We start from the raw sequence: 21,011 nt of genomic DNA on the forward strand, positions 1-21,011 counted from the left end.
ATATATATATATATATATATATATATATATATATATATATATATATATATATATATATATATATATATATTTTACGTGAATGGGAGTCTTCCCTCAAACAAGGAGGGTTGGTTGGTCAAAAGTGGGGTAGGCTACCAATACCTAGTAAGACATTTCGGTATCGTCTAAATAACAATGAAGCAAGGGAACGCCTGAAAGAAAGTCCGTACTATTACTGCGCTAGGTGACAGGAGCTCGGGATGAGCTGTTATTGTTTCATAAGCAAATGTGGCAACCTGGTAGTATAGTGAGCTCTATCTCTTGATTAAGCTTCGGTCATTGTTAGAGAGAAATCACCTAGCCTAGTATTAGACTCGACTAGCCTTAGGCATATTGCTTTGAATAGCGTAGTTTTCTTAGGAGATTGTCTTATACCAATAAAAAAAAAATAGATATAATAGAATTCAATATTTTAATATATTTTTCTATAAATAAATTTTTTTGTTCGTCGGAGCGTGACAAATTTTTTTAATATTTAGATACAAATATTGAACATTTTTTGAATGAAATAAAATTAATTTTGATATTAAAATTAAAAATTTAGGGTATCAATCCATACCCACACGAGGGGACAACTTGATATGTTATGTACCCATTATATGTATATATGTTTGAAGAGAATGAGTTGGCTTTTGGTTTGGAACTTTCCCTTTTTTGATTGACTAATCACAAATTTTGGTGATTGATGTAATTCAATATTCTCATATCAAAATTACCCTTCTTTTGAAAGAAAAAACCCTAGAAATCATTCAAAATTTTGGATCTTTTTTGAATCGAGATTCTGAATTTACATATCGACGGTAGAGGGGAACGAAACATTCCTTATAAGGGTGTGGAAAACTCTCTTTAATAGACGTGTTTTAAAATCATGAGACTGACGACGATACGTACGGGCCAAAGTAGACAATAGTTGCTAGTGGTGAGATAGAGTTGTTACAAACGGCATCAAGCTAGACACCGAGTGGTGAGCCAACAAGGGGGTGGATTATGAAATCCCACATTGATTGGAGAGGGAAACGAAACATTCCTTATAAGGGTGTAAAAAACTCTCCTTAATAGACGCGTTTTAAAACGTGAGACTGACGGTTATACTAACGGACCAAAACAGACAATATCTATTAGTAGTGAGATTGAGCTGGTACAAATACCACATCATTCGAACAAGATTGATTCTGAAAATCTGAATTTATGGTTAATAAAAGGGTTAAAAAAAGTTGATAGTTACCGAAGTTAAGAGTGTTTGACTGATAAAACGTGCTAAAAAAATACGTGGGTAGTCTTCAGATTTCAGGAACGTCAAGCGTCAAACCTATATTCAAAATCTTGAACACGAAGACGTAATTGTCATCGAATATATGAATTTAATTAATTTGTTTATTAGGAAGGTTAGAATCATTTATTTATTTTTTTTAATTTCCACTTAGAAATGGTTTGTAATGTCAAATTTAGTAAGTACATAAGGTACAAGAACATTAAGACAAACTTACATTAAAAAAAGCAACCCATGATAAAATAGTATATATGGTCATAAAACATGTTTTCCTTTAAGACATTTAAGTTCCATAGGTCTTGTTTGGATGTCTATTCAAAAAAGCACTTGTTTTTTACCTTAAATTTTATGTCCCTTTTAATTATTATATAATTTTCTTTCTTAAAAAAAGCAATCTTACCCATAATCTTCTTCTTATCTCTTACTTTTTATAAAATAATTTTGAATTAACAAACAAATTTAGAAAATATGTAAGAAAAATGGAACGAAGATTCGTTTTTATAGTAAAATGAATTGAGTTAATTAGGATTGAACGTTTATAGTTTTTCAATTTTTGAAAAATATAAGCGGTTTGTGACACCAGATTAAGGAAGAGGTAAATAAATGAACTGAGACCACATCCAAATGAAAGTGATTCCGATGATAGAATGATTAAACGTGTTTTTCTTTGAGTAATCGTAAGTTGGGTAACCTCAACTGTGAATAAAGATAAAATATACTCGAATGACTCATGTTGGTATGTGAAGATAAATCTCCACTTTTAGAAGCGATTATTAGATTAACACGACTCTCCACAATGGTATGATATTGTCTACTTTGAGCATAAGCTCTCATCGTTTTGCTTTGAATTTTTCCAAAAGGTTTCACACCAATGGAGAGAGTATTCTTTGATTATAAATCGATGATCATTCCTAAATTAGATTATGTGAGACTTTCATCATCCAACAGTGATGAGTAAGTAATGTGACCGTGTCATGGGGACGTAGAGTAATGTTGGAGTTATTAGATTTTAAATCTTGGACATGGATTGTTATACGTTCGTATTTTGTAATTAATTATCTTTTAAATGGAACATTTTTTATTTTAAAAGTAAATTATAGTAAGTTGATGTCGGAAAATAGAGTTAGACATCGATCGCATGTTTAATGGAATTGGTTTTCATTGTCGTCTTGTCGTCCCACCCAATTACGTGCGTCATGACGTCATACTTAATCCACGTAATTTTTTTTTTTTGGCTAAATTAATAGAAATATTAAGAACATTATTATTAATATTAATTTTTTTGAAAGTCATTACTGAACACTAATAAATATCGAATTTTAACGCCAAAATTTTACAGATTATTACATGAGACAATCGACGCCGCCAGAAGCATCTCCTTAATCTTGCTGCTGAAAGGGGGAAGAAGAAGAAGCAGAGTTCCGCGAAGTTGATCGATGTTCTTGGCGGTAACTGCTTTCCTTCCTTCCCGTACTTGATACAACGATCATTGTTCTTTCTTGTTCCGATTATCGTTCGTAATTCGTCCTTTTGATGTTCTGTTGTTAAAAAGAATCTCTGTTGTAGGTTGAGGTTGAATTGTATTGTGATTCGGAAATGTATGGTTTACGATTGAAATTAGGTTGTTGTAATGCGATTCCGTGTTTGGTTATTAGGAATTTGTTTGTTTAATTTGTAAATGTAACTCACTTCCAACTGTTTCATTAGGTCGAATTTGATGTTGCTATTATTCTTCTTTTCGTTGCTATCAGGATTTAGGTATTGAACAGGATTTAGGCATTGGGATGTCTGCCATATTTATCTTCTTACATTATATGATATTTTGATCTGGATGAAGTGGAAAATTTGCAGTCCAGCCATTTGTAGATTTGGTTTCAAGTGTAGGAGATGAAATAAGTCATACACCAGAAGAATCATCTTTTTAGATCTCGAAGTTACTTCTAGAGTTAATGAATATGTAACCGTCCAAGTCTACCGCTAGCAGATAGTCTTTTTTGGATTTTCCAAGTTTTTAAAACGCGTCTGCTAGGGAGAGGTTTTCATACCCCTATAAAGAATGTTTCATTCTCCTCCCCAACCAACGTGAGATCTCACAATCTAGAGATCCCACCTCGATTGGAGAGAGGAACGAGTGCTAGCGTCAGTGAGGACACTAGATCCCGAAGGGGGTTGGATTGTGAAATCCCACGTCGGTTGGAGAGGAGAACGGAACATTATTTATAAGGGTGTGGAAACCTCTCCTCCAAAAAAGAATGTCCAAAGAGGACATTATCTGCTAGCGGTGGGGTTGAGCTATTACAGAATACCTTGAAGTTAAGCATGGGGGAACCGAGTTGTTTCATTATCGGTTTGATATTTCCTTTTTCATTTTTTTTTCTTTGTATTCCATTCACTTTTAAGCTTTCATACTCTGCTTCATCTTTTAAGTGTTAAGTTGATGTCACCCATTACAACTTGTTAGTTAAAGGAAGGAGTACAGTATTATAGCCTTTTTCCCCCCTCAAAGAGACGATTCTCGAAAGCTTCTGATATTTCTTCAACGGAAGTGGTTTCTTATGCCTTGTTGAAACTACCATTCAAATGCTCGAAGATTTTAGTTAGATATTTTGATGCAGTTCAAAGGATTCTTCGTGGAGGAAAATAAGTCTTATTATAATGTTACACAAGTAGCCTTGGTATTGGATGTATAGCATTTTCATTTCCTTGGATAATGTGAATATGGGGCTGATATCTCGACTGTAGCTATATACTATTGCAGTTTAGTATGACTGTGGCGTATTTCCAAATCTGTTGAAGGTGGTCTCTTCGCATCCGTGGCGTGTCGAGGAATGTTGGGAGGGAGTCCCACGTTGGCTAATTAAGGGGATGATCATGGATTTATAAGTAAGGAATACATCTTCATTAGTACAACGAGGCCTTTTAGGAAAACCAAAAACAAAACCATGAAAGTTAATACTCAAAGAGGACAATATCATACCATTGTGGAGATTCGTGATTCCTAACATGGTATTAGAGTCGTGCCTTTAACTTAGTCATGTCAATAGAATCCTCAAGTGTCGAGGAAAGAAGTTGCTAACCTTGAAGGTGTAGTCAAAAGTGACTCGAGTGTCGAACAAAGGGTGTACTTTGTTTGAGGACTCCAGAGAAAGGTGTCGAGCCCCGATTAAGAGGAGACTATTCAAGGGCTACATAGGCCTCAGGGGAGACTCTATGATGTACTTTGTTCGAAATGAGGATTGTTGGGAGGGAGTCCCACGTTGGCTAATTTAGGGGATGATCATGGGTCTATAAGCAAGCAATGCATCTCCATTAGTATGAGGCCTTTTGGAAAAACCAAAAGCAAAGCCATGAGAGCTAATGCTCAAAGTGGACAATATCATACAATTGTGAACGTTCGTGATTCCTAACATGGTAGTGTGTTGTTTCGAGGAAAAATTGCGAAATCTGGGTCGTTTTCAGGTGTAATTGCACTTGATTTTTCTGAGCATACGCTCCTCAATTGTTATGATTTCATTAAGAAAGATGCTACCCTTTTGAACACGTAATTCTATTCGATGGCTTTTACTATCTCTTAATTACCTCCTTAGAACTGCAATCACTATTATACTCTGCTGGCCTGTGTATTAAGTCCTCTTCACTTGCAAGAAAGAAAGACTATCCTAGAAAAAATATGCAGTAATCTTGCTGTTGGAGGGCAGATATCTGTAGGCTTCCCTTTTCATCAGGATGGATGGATGCCCTTCAAGCTGGTGCAGCATTGCCTTGTTGGCCATCTCCTTCCATTGTTGTAAGCATTTTTGTCTTTAGGATCATACTTTGTTATTTGATTTCCTACCAGTCATAATCCGCTGAATTCAACCAGGTTACAGAATATCAATGTTGAACCATTGAATTCATCCCATTATTTTCACTAGAGAAATTCTCCTCTCAACCAGCATGTGTGATTGTAAGCATTCCAAGTTTTTCTCTCATTGCTTGCTATAATTCTTCTTGGTAGCTTGTTTAATTCAGGATCATATTTATTTCTAGTCAAACAAACTACACGACGAAGAAGGAGAGTCCTAGAAGACCTCCTCCCATCATCTCCTAGATACCGATCTCTATAGACTTTTTCTTTTGAACTTCTCCTCAAGGTTTTTAAAACGTGTTTGCTATGAAGAGGTTTCCACACCCTTGTAAAAAATGGTTTGTTCTCCTCCTCAATCGATGTAGGATCTCACAACAAACAATCCCAAATTCTGTCATAATTCATCAATTGTTCAATGCCATTTGATCCCGAACAAACATGTAGAATTGCTGCTTACCGTCTTATGATAAACAATTGCATTTTAATAGCGACCGGTGAATCAGTGGTAAGTTTCTCTCTATAGAGATTCTGCATTAATATCTTTGTATATGGAAATAACTGATAAGGTTCTAGGTTCCTCTAATTCTCGGTAAGATGCAATGGTTTGATATTTTCTTGATCATCAAGATGGACCTTTGAGCATTATAAGTTTGTGTACTACAACATATTATGGTTACTTTTAACATAGGAATACGTAAGATTCCACGTAAGTTAGAGAGAATTTTATAATTAAGATGTAATTATTGAAATTCTTTATTGTTTAATTAAATATGCAAATGTAATTATATATATAAATAAAGCTATCGAAAGTCTTAATTCAGTGAATTTAGTGTGTTTTTTTTAATATAAAAATTACAGGCAGTAACATGGTAATATTTAATTGTATATTAATTATAAAAGAAGAAAAAAGAAAAAGAGAAATTGGGAAGGAGAAGTGGGGGATTCAGAATTCATACTGACAGAGTCCAATCCCCACGTGCGGCACCCACGCACTTTCACATCCCTCTTTGACTTTTGACCAATTTTTTTTTTTTTTTTTTTTTACTTTTTCTCAATTTTTTTAGAAATATTATAATTTTTATTTAGTCTCTCTCGAATCTATGCATGTAACAACTTGAGGCCATCGACGATACTAAATACTGTTCGCTTTGATTCGTTACGTATAGTCGCTAGCCTCACAATTTTAAAACGCGTATACTAGAGAGAGGTTTCACACTCTTATAAGAAATGTTTCGTTCTCTTGTTCAATTGAGATGAGAATTGATTATTAGAATGTAGATTAAAATGCAAACTCCCTCAATTAACATCAAATTATACAAATGTAACCCATAAATTAAAAATAAATGATTAGGGAACCAGAAGTAGATCTCTTGCACGTGACTTAGCTTTATGCCAAATTGCCTTTCTGCTTTATTTTTTGGTCACGGCACGTGGGGTTGGCCACTCCTTTTATTACATTTATTAATTATTAATTTTTCTTTGTGTAATTTTTTTTTAAATATATGATTTGAAGATCATGTTTGCACGTGTGAGCTACAATTTTAATTGGTCGGTTTAAAAAGACCATCAATTTACTGTTACCAACCGAAAGAAAAAAAATATTTTTAAAATAAGAAAAAGAGTTCGACCACATTTATTTTTACAACTTAGCCCTTACGAAACAAATTTATTTTATTTATAAAAAAAAAAACAATAATTTTCAAACAAAATCTAAACATTTCAATTTAATTTGCATTATATAAATTAACCGTCCATGGTTCCAAGAGAAAGATGACTCTAACCGTTCAAGCTCATTGCTAACCGATATTGTCTGTTTTGGCCTACTATGTATTTCTTTCAGCTTACTTTATCGCTCACACACACGTTTCTTAAGAAAATCTTTAAAATGACGTTCAGCATAAAATTATTCCAATCTAAGTACACGTAGCATGATGTTCCAATGATTGAGTCACTGAAAAGCCAATAATTCGGTATCCAAATTCAGCACATGATAGGCCAAATCCTACAACATGGTCAAGTTACCAACTCCATGCATCTTAAGAGTGAAGACTATCCCCACATACTCGACACGAGTTTTTTCAGACTTTTTAAGGTCACCCAACATAGAATTACTCAAAATAAAGCACGGTGATCGTCGTCATGAGTGATCGTATAACCCTTTTATAATCTCATTCGAATGTAGTCTCAGTTCATTCATATAACCCTTTTATACTCAGGTGTCATAGACGTACTCTTCCTTTATCGAGCATTACGAGTGATCGTCGTCTCGAGAACTAACAAAATTAATATAATTGCAAACTCCAAGAGTAGGCCTTGGTTAGAGAGCATAAAGGCATTAAAAAAGAAGATAGAAGTTATTTTAAGGGGGTGTTTTCTATGTTGTTCCTTAAAATTTGAAGCCAAAAAGCTATTCAATTTGCCCTAAAACTAGTGCTTTGTCTCTCTCTCAAACATATTATATACTTAATAATTTCAGACATTTACTTAACCAAACCAAACCAAAATAAAACAAAACATTATTATTATTATCAATCAACATAATTTTCAGAATTTTCTCTCATTAGTGGAGTGGTTGGATTATTTATTTATGTTTGATTCCTTTAAAAACATCTTCATATATATATATTTATCATCTTAAATGTTTATGGTTGGATTCTTTATCCTCGTAAGGACTAAAAAAAATAATTTATTCTTTGCGATGGTTATTTTGAAACGTCGTGACCAATATTGAAAATCAATTAAATAACCGAGCAAAAAATGTCGATGTCGTATTAGGGTTATAATTAGGGTACCTTCGTTAGACCTAGCTAGTTCCGAGTAGAGTCCCAATTCAACTTTTTTATTTTAAACAATAATCTTTCTTTAAAAAAAAAAAAATTTATTTATAATTATTTCTTAGCTCTGAAGTTTCTATAATTGAGCCATAAAAAAGTGTAACCCGAATGAAGCAGTGATATATGAATGAACCGAGATCACATCCAAATGAGAGTAATCCTGAAGATAAGATAACTAAGAAAAGCTCAAAAGAATTGAAAGTTACTACATATACCATCAAGATGCATCTGTTTTTTTTCACTGGCTCGATCATAAGAACTTCATGGTAGTTTTCACTCTTAGAACCGATGAGTAAGTAACGTAACCATGTCGCAGGGAAATATCGGGGTCATCAGGTGCCAAATCAAGATTCCGAATCCTGGGTATGGATCGTTACCGTGCACCCTGTTGGTAAAAATAGTAACTCTCAAATTTTTTAAAGCATTTTTAGTCATCATGTCCTCACGTAAACTTCATTCGAATGTGATCTCAGTTCATTTATGTATCATTTCTGTACTCGGATATCACCGTTAAAAATCTTTACTTTAATTTTTCCTCCATGATATCATCATTTACATTATAAAAAAAAAAATCTAAAAATTAAAGATCTAATAGATCTAAACATTAATCAAAACAATGCAATAATATTAAATAAACTAAAAAAAAAAAAAAGAGATTATTTTGGAATTAGTAATTTAAACACTTAAAATGGGAGACATAAAAACATCACCCATGTTCTTTCTTATATTATCTTATTTCTCTTTATAAATAAATAAATAATTAATTAATTATATTATATTTAAAAAAAAAAAAAAAAAAAAAATAGTGAATCAGCCTCCCAAGGAATAAATTTATTGCTCCTTTGTGAAACTCCATAAATACTCATTTTATCTCGTCATGTTTGCTCTCTCTCCAAAACTTCCCATCAAACCCTCTTTCAAAGCTTCCAAGATGGTATTTTTTTTCTCTCTCTCGATGTGATTTAGGGTTCGTGTTGGTTCGATTGATAACGGGATTTCGAAAATTTTCTTGTAGGGAATTCAGAAGCCTGCATGGTTAGAAGCTCTTTACACTCAAAAATTCTTCGTGGGTTGTTCATATCACGAGACTGCAAAGAAGAACGAGAAGAACATTTGTTGTTTGGATTGTTGTATCAGTATTTGCCCTCATTGTTCGTCGTCCCACCGATTCCATCGCCTTCTTCAAGTTCGTCGATATGTTTATCATGACGTTGTTCGACTCGAAGATCTTCAAAAGCTCATCGATTGCTCTAATGTTCAGGTCAGTAATTGAAAGAACAATGTAAATTTTATCCCTGAATTCAACTGTAGTTTGAAAGATTTTATTTGTGTTTCTTAGCCTTATACCATAAATAGTGCCAAAGTCGTGTTCATCAAGAAGAGGCCTCAAAATAGACAATTTAAAGGGTCGGGAAATTATTGCACGTCTTGTGATAGAAGCCTTCAAGAACCTTATATCCATTGCTCTCTTGGATGCAAGGTATCGAATCAAATTTGTTAAAGATTTTTAAAGGGTTTTGCTTAAATTAAGTTAGAACTTCGAATATTTCAGGTGGATTTTGTGGTGAAGAAGAAGAGAGACTTGAGTTCTTATCTTAGAACGTGCAATTCTTTGGCACTTAGTATGGATTTTGTAGCGTTCGAAGATAAAGGAGACGATGAAATGACCAACGAAACTCCTCGTTCGACCATTGTGGACTATGAAGAGGGGACGAGCTCGTCTTCGGGATCAGAGAACATGAGTATCATAGCTCACACGCCCATTGTTAGGAAGAAAAGAACTGGTCTTTGTTCGTGTGGAAGATCAAATAGAAAGATATCTACTGATCAAGACATGGCAACGAGCATAACCATAAGTAGAAGGAAAGGCATCCCTCATAGATCTCCCTTATGTTAACAAATTCTTCTTCTTTGGCTCGAAATTGTTTTTTTTTTCGATCACATGACAAATCTGATCTTTATGATTTCGAGAGAAAGTTAGAATTAGTCTCTGTAATGTAAAAGTTAAAAAAACGTTCATATGGGTTAATAAAACCGACTAATTATTAGGGTTTTATCAAATCAAACGAACTATTTATAAGCTAAAATCCAAAACCCGTTTTTCAAAACATCTCTACCGATTTAATTTTCAAAAATACAGGGACTAAATTGAAATTTCGTTTAAATTATAGGGACTAAAACGCAAAATATTGAAACATTTTGCTCTCTTTCTAGTATTGAAATTAGAGCTAACCTAAATTAATCAATTGGTCGGGGGTTTTGTCTTAATGGCATCACGTGGCTCCCAATTCCTAAGTTAATTTTTTTTATTATTTTAAATGTTATTTTAATCTATAAACTTAAAATTGTTCCATTTGGTCCCTTGAAATTTTAAAATATTAATTTTAGAGGCTTAAATTTTATAAAAATTAACTACTTTTCTCCTTATTTTAATTTTAATTCGTTAATGACGTAATTTTAATTATATGTGCTACCACATTAATATAATCGTAATTTCAGACCAAATGAATATATTAACTTTTTTTTTTATTCGAATATAAAAATTTAAAAATTAAATAAATATTTTAAATATTCAATGTAAAATAAAAATAAAAATCAAAATGAAGAAAATTATTAAAAGGATACCCTAAACTAACCTAAAATCTACGAATAATTTTATAATTAAATAATATTTTAATCAATAAATTAGAATTAAACTGAAAAACATTGACTTTTAATATATTTATATTAGAGAGGAAAAAAATAATAGATGTACACGCTTACACATAAATGTCACTCAAAGAAAATAAACAATAAATAAAACCCCAAGGTTTGACCGGTCAAATCCGTACATTTTTTAAAAATACTTCGACTTAATTAATGCATAAAAAATAAAAATATTTATTAAATTACTATTTTGACCTTCAAATTAAGTTTTATTTCAATTTTGTCCCTATTGTATCTAGCTTGGATTTAAATTATTCAGAATTGTCGTAATATTATCCTAACATGTTTGGTTGAGTCATCAGAAAAGAAAGTGCACATTATTGGTGTAGATAGTAACTTTCAATTCTTTTAAATTTTTTCTTAGCTATCTTATTTTTAAGATTACTCTTATTTAAATGTGGTATCGATTCATTTATGCACCTAATTCAAGTGCCACAATTGATTTACCGACTACCCATATAAATAAAGTTGAAATGGTTCACCATATTTGTGAGATTCGACATCGATAGGTGAGGAGAACGAATCACTGTTTTTAAGGGCATGGAAACCTCTCTGTAGTAGACATGTTTTAAAATCGTGAAGTGACGACTTACATAACGGACCAAAACGAACAATATTTGGTAGCGGTAGACTTGAGCTGTTACAATTGTTAAACGTAGAATAGATCATATTTGTACATCTACTGATTTACTTGTTTGTTATCATGAATCAAGAAGAATCTATGATTTCATGATATATTACAATGTAATCCTCATTATACACATCTATAAATACACGAGGTCGTGACCCATATAGGTCACAGTGTCGTTTAACCTAACAGCAATAATAATTTATTTATTTAATTAATTTATGACAGTTGGATGTGGGAATTTGGGCCAAGTTATTAAGTGGTTGGGCTAGTCTCCTATATTAATTAGAGAAGTGTTTGCCTTGATTTGGTCTTATTGGAGCCCATGTGGGTTAGTTTCCAAGATTTATAATTTTTTATTTTATATAATATAATATTTAATTTCAAAATTATGCATATAATCACTATTTTTATTTACGTGTTTTCAAATTTTAACCCAAAATTTAAAAATACAAAAAAATAATAATAATATTATTATTATTATTATTATTTAAAATTATTACTCGGGAAATTTGAATGTATGACTAAATAATTGTATAAAAAATAACTAATTAACTGTCAAATTATACTTTAATTTGCTTGAACTTTTTTTAATAGTGTTTAATAAATTATTTAAAATACAAATAATGATGAAAAAAAATTAATTTCAACTCAATATAATTAAAAATATTGTTGAGACATCATTTCAATCTTGATTAACGTGATAAGGTTTGGGCTATTTAAGTGGGTTTCCTGTCCATTTAATGGGGCATATTTTTCTTTGTTTTATATATATTAATTAGGAAATGTATTTTATTATTTATTTATTTAAGGTTAAATCTTAAAAATATCTCTCAACTTTTAAAATTTAATAATATCCATAAAAATTAAAATTTTAAAAATAAAAAATACTATTATAAAAATAAAAAAAATGGAATTTTCAAAAATTTCATTAATACCTGAACTTCAAAGTATTTTAAATTTTTTTAAAAACTTTAATAATTTAAAACTTTTTTTTACAAAAAAAAATTATTATTATTATTAATTTTTAAAAGTAGTTTTAATGATTTATACTTCATATGGTAATAATTTTTTTAAATAAGTAAAAAAATGTTAATGCTATTTATAAAATTTTATCGTTTTAAAAATAATCTTAAATATGAATATTTTTGAATATTTTTTAGTGAAAGAATATTAATTAAAATTTTAAAATATATTTTTAAAACACTATTAAAATTTGTTTGGTTTTTTTTGGTCAATTCATAATTATTAATGATAATGGGATAATTTAATTTGATTCTTTAGAATTATTGTAGCCATATTTTTATTCAAAACCATATGATTTTTCATGACAAAATGTTGACATTTGAATGCTTTGGATTCTACCTTAAAATATATGATTAAATTTTAGAATAAGATTTTAACCGTATAAAATATCTATCTCAATAATAATTAATATATTTACAGATGCCAGCTTCAAATTCTCGTACTCTATTTATTGTATTAAAAAATATGTATTACTTGAGATATCCATTTAACTCAGCTTATAGACACTCCTCGATCAAAGAAAAATTCTCGTTTTAAATAAAGCGGAAAGTTCTGGTTTAAACGGAAAATAGGAAGAGATTTCTTCCCATTAGCTAAATAAGAAGAGGAAAATTCTCGTTGAAATACCGAAAAATCTCTGACTATAACACGTCATATCATTTTTAAATACCCGAAAATCTAACTTCAATAAAATATATAATGAATTTATTTTGGCTTTTCTTTTTAATTTTATTTATTGCTCATTGTCCAATGATTAGAGAAACGTATGTCTTAATATTAATTACCCGAATTTCAACCGGCTTTTCTTAGCTGGAATTGTCGTGTAGGAGAGATAAAAAAAACGATATAAAAATACACGTGGCACCTTTAATTACATGCCAGCACGTTCAAACCCCCGACCGTTTCTCTTCGTAACAACGAATATTTCCTATTGCCGACAGCCCAAACGCTGTTTCTTTCTGACGTGTCCTCCGTCTTTGTACACGTCGAAATTAAATATTCAATTAAATACTAATAAATTCCTATTAAATTAATTACTAATAAATTTTAATTCCTGTTTTTTTTTATCTTCGTTAGTAATGAAATCAATATGTATACATAAAGTCAACCGGGTTAAGTTTGACATTTATAATCGGAAGTCAACATGTCATTAAAATATTATATTAATAATATTAGTGTCAACCACGAACATGAATTTAGTCAAAGACTCCAACTTGATATTTAAAAAATAGTGTAACTTACTGGTCAAAACATTTTTGTTCAGTTGTAAATTCAAATATTTAGCTCACAATAATGTGAGTTCATGAGAATTTATACGAACGATCTTAAAAGAAAAGTAAATTAATCGTTAATCGCTAAATTATGCTCATACTACGACACCCGAGTAAAAGAAATTAAAAATATTTTCAAGAAATAGATTATTATTATTATTATTCTTACTCGTCCAAGGAATAATGGAAAGGTCCCACTACACATTCGTCCGTTCATTCCAATTCCCAAACGATGTGATCCTATAGTGCCAAATTGGGAGAAAAATCAGCTCAGATTCTGCGAAGCTCTTTCTCTCAGCTATGTTATCCCTTCTTCTTTGCTCGCTCCTCCTCTTTTCCCATTCTTCACTCGTTATTTCTGCTCTCTGCGCCATTCCCAGCTTCGGTACTCATCTTTTCATGTCTTAATCTGTTTTCTTTTGAAGAAAAAAGAAAAAATGAACTCCATTGTTGTGTAATCTGAGGTTTTTGTTTTCTGGGTTTTGATGAACTTCAGAGAACTCTGGTGGGGTTCAAGTTTTTGAGGTCTCGGAGCCATGGAGGCCTGGAAGAAGCCTTGCGGAGCAGAACCCTGCTGGGAATTCGTCTCTGATTTTGGCTGAAGAGAGGACTCAGAGGAAAGACCCGCTGAATGATTTTAAACCCTATATGGGTGGATGGAATATCAGCAGCCAACATTACTGGGCTGTAAGTTCTTTCCCTGATTTCAATTTTGGGTTCTGTTTGTTGCAATGACTCTGTACTAATCTTCTTCTCTGTGTTCGGGTTGTGGTATATGAGTTGGGTTAGGAATCACGGATCTCTACAATGGTATGATATTGTCTACTTTGAGCATAAACTCTCGTGGCTTTATTTTTGGTTTCCACCGGTGGAGATGTATCCCTTAGTTATAAACCCTCCCAACAATCCTCCCTTTGAACAAAGTATACCATATAGCCTCTTTTGAGGCCTATAGAGCCCTCGAACAGCCTCCCCTTAATCGAGGCTCGACTCCTTCTTTGGAGCCATCGAACAAATTACACCCTTTATTCGACACTTGAGTCACTTTTGACTACACTTTTGAGGGTCCCAACTTCTTTGTTAGACATTTGAGGATCCTATTTATATGACTAAGTTAAGAGCATGACTCTGATACCATGTTAAGAATCACGGATCTTCACAATGGTATGATATTGTCCACTTTGAGCATAAGCTCTATGGCTTTACTTTTGGTTTCTTCAAAAGACCTCATACCAATCGAGACCGTCTTCCTACGTATAAATCCATGATCTTTCTCTTAATTAGCCAGCGTCGGACTCCCTCCCAACTATACTCAACATTATAATTATAATTGATTTGGTGGTTGTAAGAGAGTGACTTTGTAGTCTTTTCATTCTTGTTTTCTTCTTTTTTGTGAACCGAAAGGCTTAAACACTGATGAGAACTAATATGAACTTTGGTTTGGGTCAGTTTGATTGTGAATTCTGGCTAAATATGAACTTGGGTTCCTGTTTTTAGGACCCATCTTCACTACTTGTTGTGTCCTTTGACAATATGTTAACCATGGTGCCTTCTGTCCTGTTCCAATCTGATGCAGTCTGTTGCACTTACTGCTGTTCCATTCTTTGTCATTGCTATTGCTTGGTTCGTGCTCTTCGGTATATGCTTGTTCATCACCTGTCTATGTCGTTGCTGTTGTCGGAGGGAGCCGTATGGCTATTCTCGGACGGCCTATGCCCTCTCCCTTGCTTTCCTCATATTCTTCACCATCGCAGCAATGTAAACATCCCTCTCCCTCCAAACTGCAGTATAAATCTTCTAATGTGGCTCAGAAGTTAATGTGAAGATATCTTTGTTTTTGTACTTTGAATCAGTGTAGGATGCATCGTGTTATATGTCGGTCAAGGGAAGTTTCATAGCCGTTCGTCGAGCACGTTGGACTATATAGTAGATCAGGCAGATGGAACTGCTAAAAACCTCAAGAATTTGTCAGTATATCTTTCTTCAGCTAAGTCTATCGGAGTCGATTCGATATTTCTGTCTACCGACGTTAAGAAACAAATCGATGACATTGGCACGGAGATAAGTTCTGTTTCTTCCAATCTTACTGATGCAGCAGCTGATAACTCAGGCACCATACAGAGAGGCCTAGACGAAACGTTAGTAGATCCTCTTTTATCAAATTTCAGTGCTTTCTGTGACCCCGAGTAACACGTTTTCGTGTCGTATATTGCAGGCGACTTATCCTCGTTGTTATTGCTGCTGTTATGCTCTTGTTGGCATTTATTGGATTCTGTAAGTGTGTTTACTTAGTAAATGAATTATGAACTGACCATAATTGAATCTTTCTTAAATCGTTTCTGCTACCTGATCCAGTATGTTCCATCTTTGGATTGCAGTGTATCGTATACACGTAAGTATATCTACGGTTTCGTTTTCCTCGTACAAAACGTGTTTTTGATGTCATGTTGTAGACGATTGAACACTTTCTTATTCTCTGCAGCTTGGTAATATTTGGTTGGATTCTTGTTGCTGTCACGTTCATTTTGTGTAGCGTGTTTCTTCTTCTTCACAAGTAAGGGTCTCGTTTCACCTATAAAGCATTTTATAACAAATTTTGTGAGATCCCACATCGGTCGGGGAAGAGAACGAAGCATTTTTTATAAGGATGTGAAAACCTCTCCCTAGCAAACGCGTTATAGAAACCTTGAGGGGAAGTCTGAAAGGAAAAGCCTAAAGAAGACAATATCTGTTAACGGTGGGCTTGGGCTGTTACAAATGGTATCAGAGCCAGACACTGGGCGATGTGCCAGCGAGGAGGCTGAGCCCCGAAGGGGGTGGACACGAGGCAGTGTGCCAGCGAGGACGCTAGGCCTCAAATGGAGGTGGGTTGTGAGATCCCACATCGGTTGGAGAGGAGAACGAAGCATTCTTTATAAGGGTGTGGAAACCTCTCCCTAGGATGCTGGGCTCCGAAGGGGAGTGGATTGTGAGACCCCACATCGGTTGGGGAGGAGAACGAAACATTCTTTATAAGGGTGTGGAAACCTCTCCCTAGCAGATGCATTTTAAAAACCTTGAGGGAAAGCCCAAAGAGGACAATATCTGATAGCCATGAGCTTGAGCTATTACAAATGGTATCAAAGCCAAACACTGGGCAATGTGCCAGCAAGAAGGCTGAGCACCGAAGGGAGATGGACACAAGGCGGTGTGCTAGTGAGGACGCTGTGCCCCGAGGGGGGTGGATTGTAAGATTCCACATTGGTTGGGGAGGAGAACGAAACATTCTTTATAAGGGTATGAAAACCTCTTCCTGAGTACAATATCTGCTAGCGGTGGGCTTGGGCGGTTAGAAGTTTGATGCTTGAAACAGGCCTCTCTTGTTCAAGAAGTGCTCTTGTTTTATTGAATATCATCTCTATCAGCTCCGAATTGATTTCTTTTTCTTTTTCTCATAGCGTGGTCGGAGATACATGTGTTGCAATGGAAGATTGGCTGCAGAATCCCACTGCCCACACGGCGTTAGACGATATTCTTCCTTGCGTCGACAACGCCACAGCCAAAGAAATTCAGTTCGGAACCAAGAATGTGAATTACCAACTTGTAAGTTTGGTCAATGGAGTGATCAACACAATCTCAAATGCCAACCCCCCTGCAAATGTCGCCCCTCCTCTGAATTACAATCAATCCGGCCCGTTGGTGCCGCCTCTTTGCAGTCCGTTTCATTCCAATCTCATGGATCGACACTGCTCGGCGAATGAAGTAGAACTGAGCAAAGCTCCCGAGGTAAGAGATATCTGATATAGCTAGCTCAAACAAGCACGTACAATGCATTTTTCTTCGAAAATCTCGACATATATCTCGAATTATTGCGTGCAGGTTTGGACGACGTTCACTTGTCGAGTATCATCCTCAGGCATTTGCACCACCACTGGCCGGTTGACTCCAACTTTATACAACCAAATGACAGCTGCAGCAAATGTGAGCTATGGTTTGTATCACTATGGACCGTTCTTGGTCGAACTCGTAGACTGTACGTACGTTCGACAAGTGTTTACGGATATAAGTAAGAATCATTGCCCCGGGCTTCGACTATACTTGAAATGGATATATGTCGGGTTGGTTCTGGTGTCTGGTGCTGTCATGCTGTCCCTGATCTTCTGGATTATATACGCTAGAGAGCGACGACATCGGGTTTATACTAAGCAGTTTATTTCCAGAGCTCCAGGAGAACAAGACAAGGGCAGCTAGGTATCAGTCCAATATGCACGACACTAGACACTCTTTGAGTACTTTTTCTTTCAATGTACATTATTTTGTTGCATGAGAACTGAAAGAGTTTCACTTATTTGATGAACTTCATGTGGTTTGATTTAATGGTTGCCTTCTGTCTCCCTGTTGTTTCATTTAACCGACGAGACTAGAGACCGGTCTTGAATGGGGTAAGAAATCTCCGTTTAAACCCAGAATGAGGGAGTAGGGAGAGATTTTTCTCCATTAATTAAATGAGAACAGAGACGAGGATAATCCTGCTTTACTTTTATCTAGTAATGGTCTTGATTGGTTCGTGGAACTCAATGCGTCGGTCAAAGCCATGAGGCTAGTGATCAGCCCCGAATGAGAAATGAGGGAGGGAGCGGATAGAGATTTTTCTACGTTAGCTAAATGAGGACATGAACAAGGACAATCCTAGAGAGATTTTTCTACGTTAGCTAAAATGAGGACATGGACAAGGACAATCCTCGTGTCTCGAGCCAATCTTCGTCCTGCTTTACTTTTATGTAGTAATGGTCTTGATTGGTCTGCGTAATTCAATGGGTCTAGGTTTGTGACAGGTCGAAGCCAACAAATTAGGGATTTGTGGTTGGGTCGGAATGTGGTTCTTCAATTTCATTATTTTTTACTTTTTTAGCATCAATGAGCACGGTGAACTATTTCATAAAGATGGTTGAATGAAGCGAAAATCTTCTTTCTTTTTTCCATCTATCACAAGGGAGCCTCAGACTCAAGGACGAACCGAGGAAATAGCTCATAGTCATACATTCGAAGTTGATATATAACTCCGGTTCAACTAATAACCCAACCACCATAGGGTTGGTCGGGTTAAACTTAAACATCATTTGCAACTTTTCCCGCCAAATTAAAATTTTAAGAAAATATACTTTTATTTATTTATTATTTTTGCTGTTCAGTCCTCCTACTTATTTAAATTAATATTATAGTTTAAACTTTTAAATCTGCAAAAGATGAAGGGTATGATAGTAAATACGCCGCTCTATAAATTTGATAGGAAACCCAATAAATAGAGGGTGAGAGTGAAAACGGGTTTGCCAATCTGAATAGCCGAACTCGGCTTAGGCTTAGAGCCGAGTTGGAAGCTCAAGATTCATCCCCTTCTCTCTCTACCGTGACGAAAATGGCGGCAACGTCTCGAAGATCAAATGCAGCAGTTCTCCGCTCGCTCTCACCGTCGACCTCCAGTTTCTCCTCCAGATCGGCCGCTTCCTTCTTCTGCAGAACGACTTCCCCGTCGCGTGTGAAGCTTCACGGTTCGCCTTCGGTTTCCGTGTCGTCCATGCGCTTTTCTCTAGACCGTGCGATTTCTCCGAACAGATCCGTGTCTGTTTCTTCTTGCTGCGGTGGGGAGAATCGAGTGGTGCAGAGGCAGAGCAGTTTGAAGAGGACGTGTATGTGTTCTCCTACAACTCACCCTGGCTCGTTTCGGTGTAGTCTCCATAAAGGAACTGTTTCGCAACCTCACGCAGCGTACTCTCCAAGTAGGTTGAATGCTCGTAGATCGGCAATGACGAATTCTCTGGTTAGAATTGGAGGCGATCTTGTGAAGCGAGCTTTAGCGGCATTGATTCGGCCTTCATCTCATCAGCAACGACGCCGAGTTGATTTCAAGGCAAAGAGTAGCCGGCTGTCGATTATGTCCAAGGCCGAAGAAACATAATAATTTTTCGGCATGATGAAATTGCAAACAAACTCTGAGGTTAGCAATTGCCAAATCTCTGAAGTTCGACTGATCTTACGTGCTATCGTTTTCTCTCCGGAGACCATTACCGGCATTCATCACTACAGAACTCTTAAATCTCCTTTGTACAGAAATTTTATACACCGATATGAAATTATTTGTGTTCGTCGGTGCTCAGACCAAAAATTTCGATTAAATCGAGCAATCGATCTCAATCGAATCTAATTCACATCAACTAAATAGGTTCATAACCTCACTAAACGGACCAGATTTTAGAATTAGGGTTTGGAAATTCCTCCATTAGCAGTTTTACCACTCTTGAATCCTGAGTTCCTGCATTCCGTTACCTCCGCCATTTGATTTGACGGTTTCCATGGATTCATTTCACTTCCACTGCCGTGGACTGCGATAGAGTTGTGGACAAGCATACAGCAGTGATCAGGCTCTTTCATCGCCGCCTGCTTTGTCGCTTTCTGCTTTTTCTTTTGAATTCTCTGGAAGAGGTAAGAATTGGTATTGCTGCTTTTCCTTTTTCTTGTGATCGGGATTTGTTTGTTTCAATTTTTTCTTTCAATTTTTTCTTTACGCTTTTGTTTTTAATTTATATTTCATCATTTTGCAGGGATTGATTTGATTGATTCTCAGCGGCCATGGATACGAATAGGCCCAAACCAATTTAGGTTGAGATGTGCAAGCTAGAGATTTTTCGGCAAAACTGGGCGACCAGCTGAATCGAGGATTAGCCATGGCAGCGTCCTGTTTGAGCCAGTTTCTCATCTTCTATACCCTAATGATGATCCTGTAAACATCTACATTTTCCTACATGATGAAGAACTTTCTGGGGAACTCTTCCTAGGGATAAAAAAGTGTAATCAAAATACAGAGCCACAAAATCGGTGCCTGAAAGGGATGAATAAAAGAGAGGCGGCTCAGATCTGGAAATGGGGCAAAGCAGAGGAGGCCTACCATGGCGGCGAAGCCTAGCTAGCAGATCAGCCGGATCACCATGCCGATGAATCGAACCTCCTCGGCCATTGCCCTAAAATCCTCACACTCCAAGTTCAACCATCATCATAGCCTTTTTAGGGGAGAATTCCGGCACCACAGTTCACTGAAGGGCCGGACGTTTAGAGAGAGAGAGAGAGAAAGAAAGAGAGATAGACATACATACATATATATATACATATAAATATACAAACGCACACAAAGAGAGAGAGAGATGCAGAGGGTTCGGAGGGGAAATCGCCGGCTGCCGGCGATACATAGCGAGGAAAAGAAGGATCTCCTCCAATCGCTCTGCAACGACGGAGCCTCATTCATGGCGGAGTGCGAGGCCGAACCCTAATTTTCCGCCGCTCTCCCCTCCCTCAATTTATAACCTCCTCCCTCTCCTTCCTTTGTATATTCCTTAAAAAAAAAAAAAAAAAAAAAAAA

At 35.2% G+C, this 21,011-nt stretch overlaps 3 protein-coding genes and 1 long non-coding RNA gene across 5 annotated transcripts in view; 3 read left to right on the forward strand and 1 right to left on the reverse strand.

The window, feature by feature from the left end:
- Nucleotides 1-8,871: 8,871 nt before the first annotated feature.
- LOC111450674 lies at nt 8,872-10,028 on the forward strand. Of its 2 annotated transcripts, none has more exons than XM_023090914.1 (4): nt 8,872-8,924; nt 9,006-9,251; nt 9,330-9,470; nt 9,543-10,028. In XM_023090914.1, exons 1-4 carry the CDS (start codon nt 8,922-8,924, stop codon nt 9,885-9,887), a joined length of 735 nt encoding a protein of 244 aa, XP_022946682.1. In that variant the 5' UTR covers nt 8,872-8,921; the 3' UTR covers nt 9,888-10,028. The 2 variants fall into 2 exon arrangements, with proteins under 2 accessions (XP_022946682.1, XP_022946683.1); XM_023090915.1 differs by having other exon boundaries at nt 8,887-8,924; nt 9,015-9,251.
- A 3,816-nt stretch (nt 10,029-13,844) lies between these two features.
- LOC111450661 lies at nt 13,845-18,000 on the forward strand. The gene is made up of 9 exons (XM_023090895.1): nt 13,845-14,006; nt 14,118-14,308; nt 15,198-15,379; nt 15,475-15,759; nt 15,837-15,895; nt 15,977-16,013; nt 16,104-16,175; nt 17,059-17,386; nt 17,480-18,000. Exons 1-9 carry the CDS (start codon nt 13,922-13,924, stop codon nt 17,849-17,851), a joined length of 1,611 nt encoding a protein of 536 aa, XP_022946663.1. The 5' UTR covers nt 13,845-13,921; the 3' UTR covers nt 17,852-18,000.
- Nucleotides 18,001-18,789: 789 nt separating this feature from the next.
- On the forward strand, nt 18,790-19,752 carry LOC111450677. Its single transcript, XM_023090917.1, has 2 exons — nt 18,790-18,912; nt 18,969-19,752. Exon 2 carries the CDS (start codon nt 19,017-19,019, stop codon nt 19,554-19,556), a length of 540 nt encoding a protein of 179 aa, XP_022946685.1. The 5' UTR covers nt 18,790-18,912; nt 18,969-19,016; the 3' UTR covers nt 19,557-19,752.
- Nucleotides 19,753-20,489: 737 nt separating this feature from the next.
- Nucleotides 20,490-21,011, reverse strand: part of LOC111450680 — a 4,628-nt gene continuing 4,106 nt past the window's right edge. Inside the window, exon 3 of the long non-coding RNA XR_002711859.1 lies at nt 20,490-20,939. This is a non-coding gene — a long non-coding RNA (uncharacterized LOC111450680). The remainder of the gene's footprint in view (nt 20,940-21,011) is intronic.

The sequence above is a fragment of the Cucurbita moschata genome, unplaced genomic scaffold (assembly GCF_002738365.1).
Source record: "Cucurbita moschata cultivar Rifu unplaced genomic scaffold, Cmos_1.0 Cmo_Scf00012, whole genome shotgun sequence".
Lineage (NCBI taxonomy): Eukaryota > Viridiplantae > Streptophyta > Magnoliopsida > Cucurbitales > Cucurbitaceae > Cucurbita > Cucurbita moschata.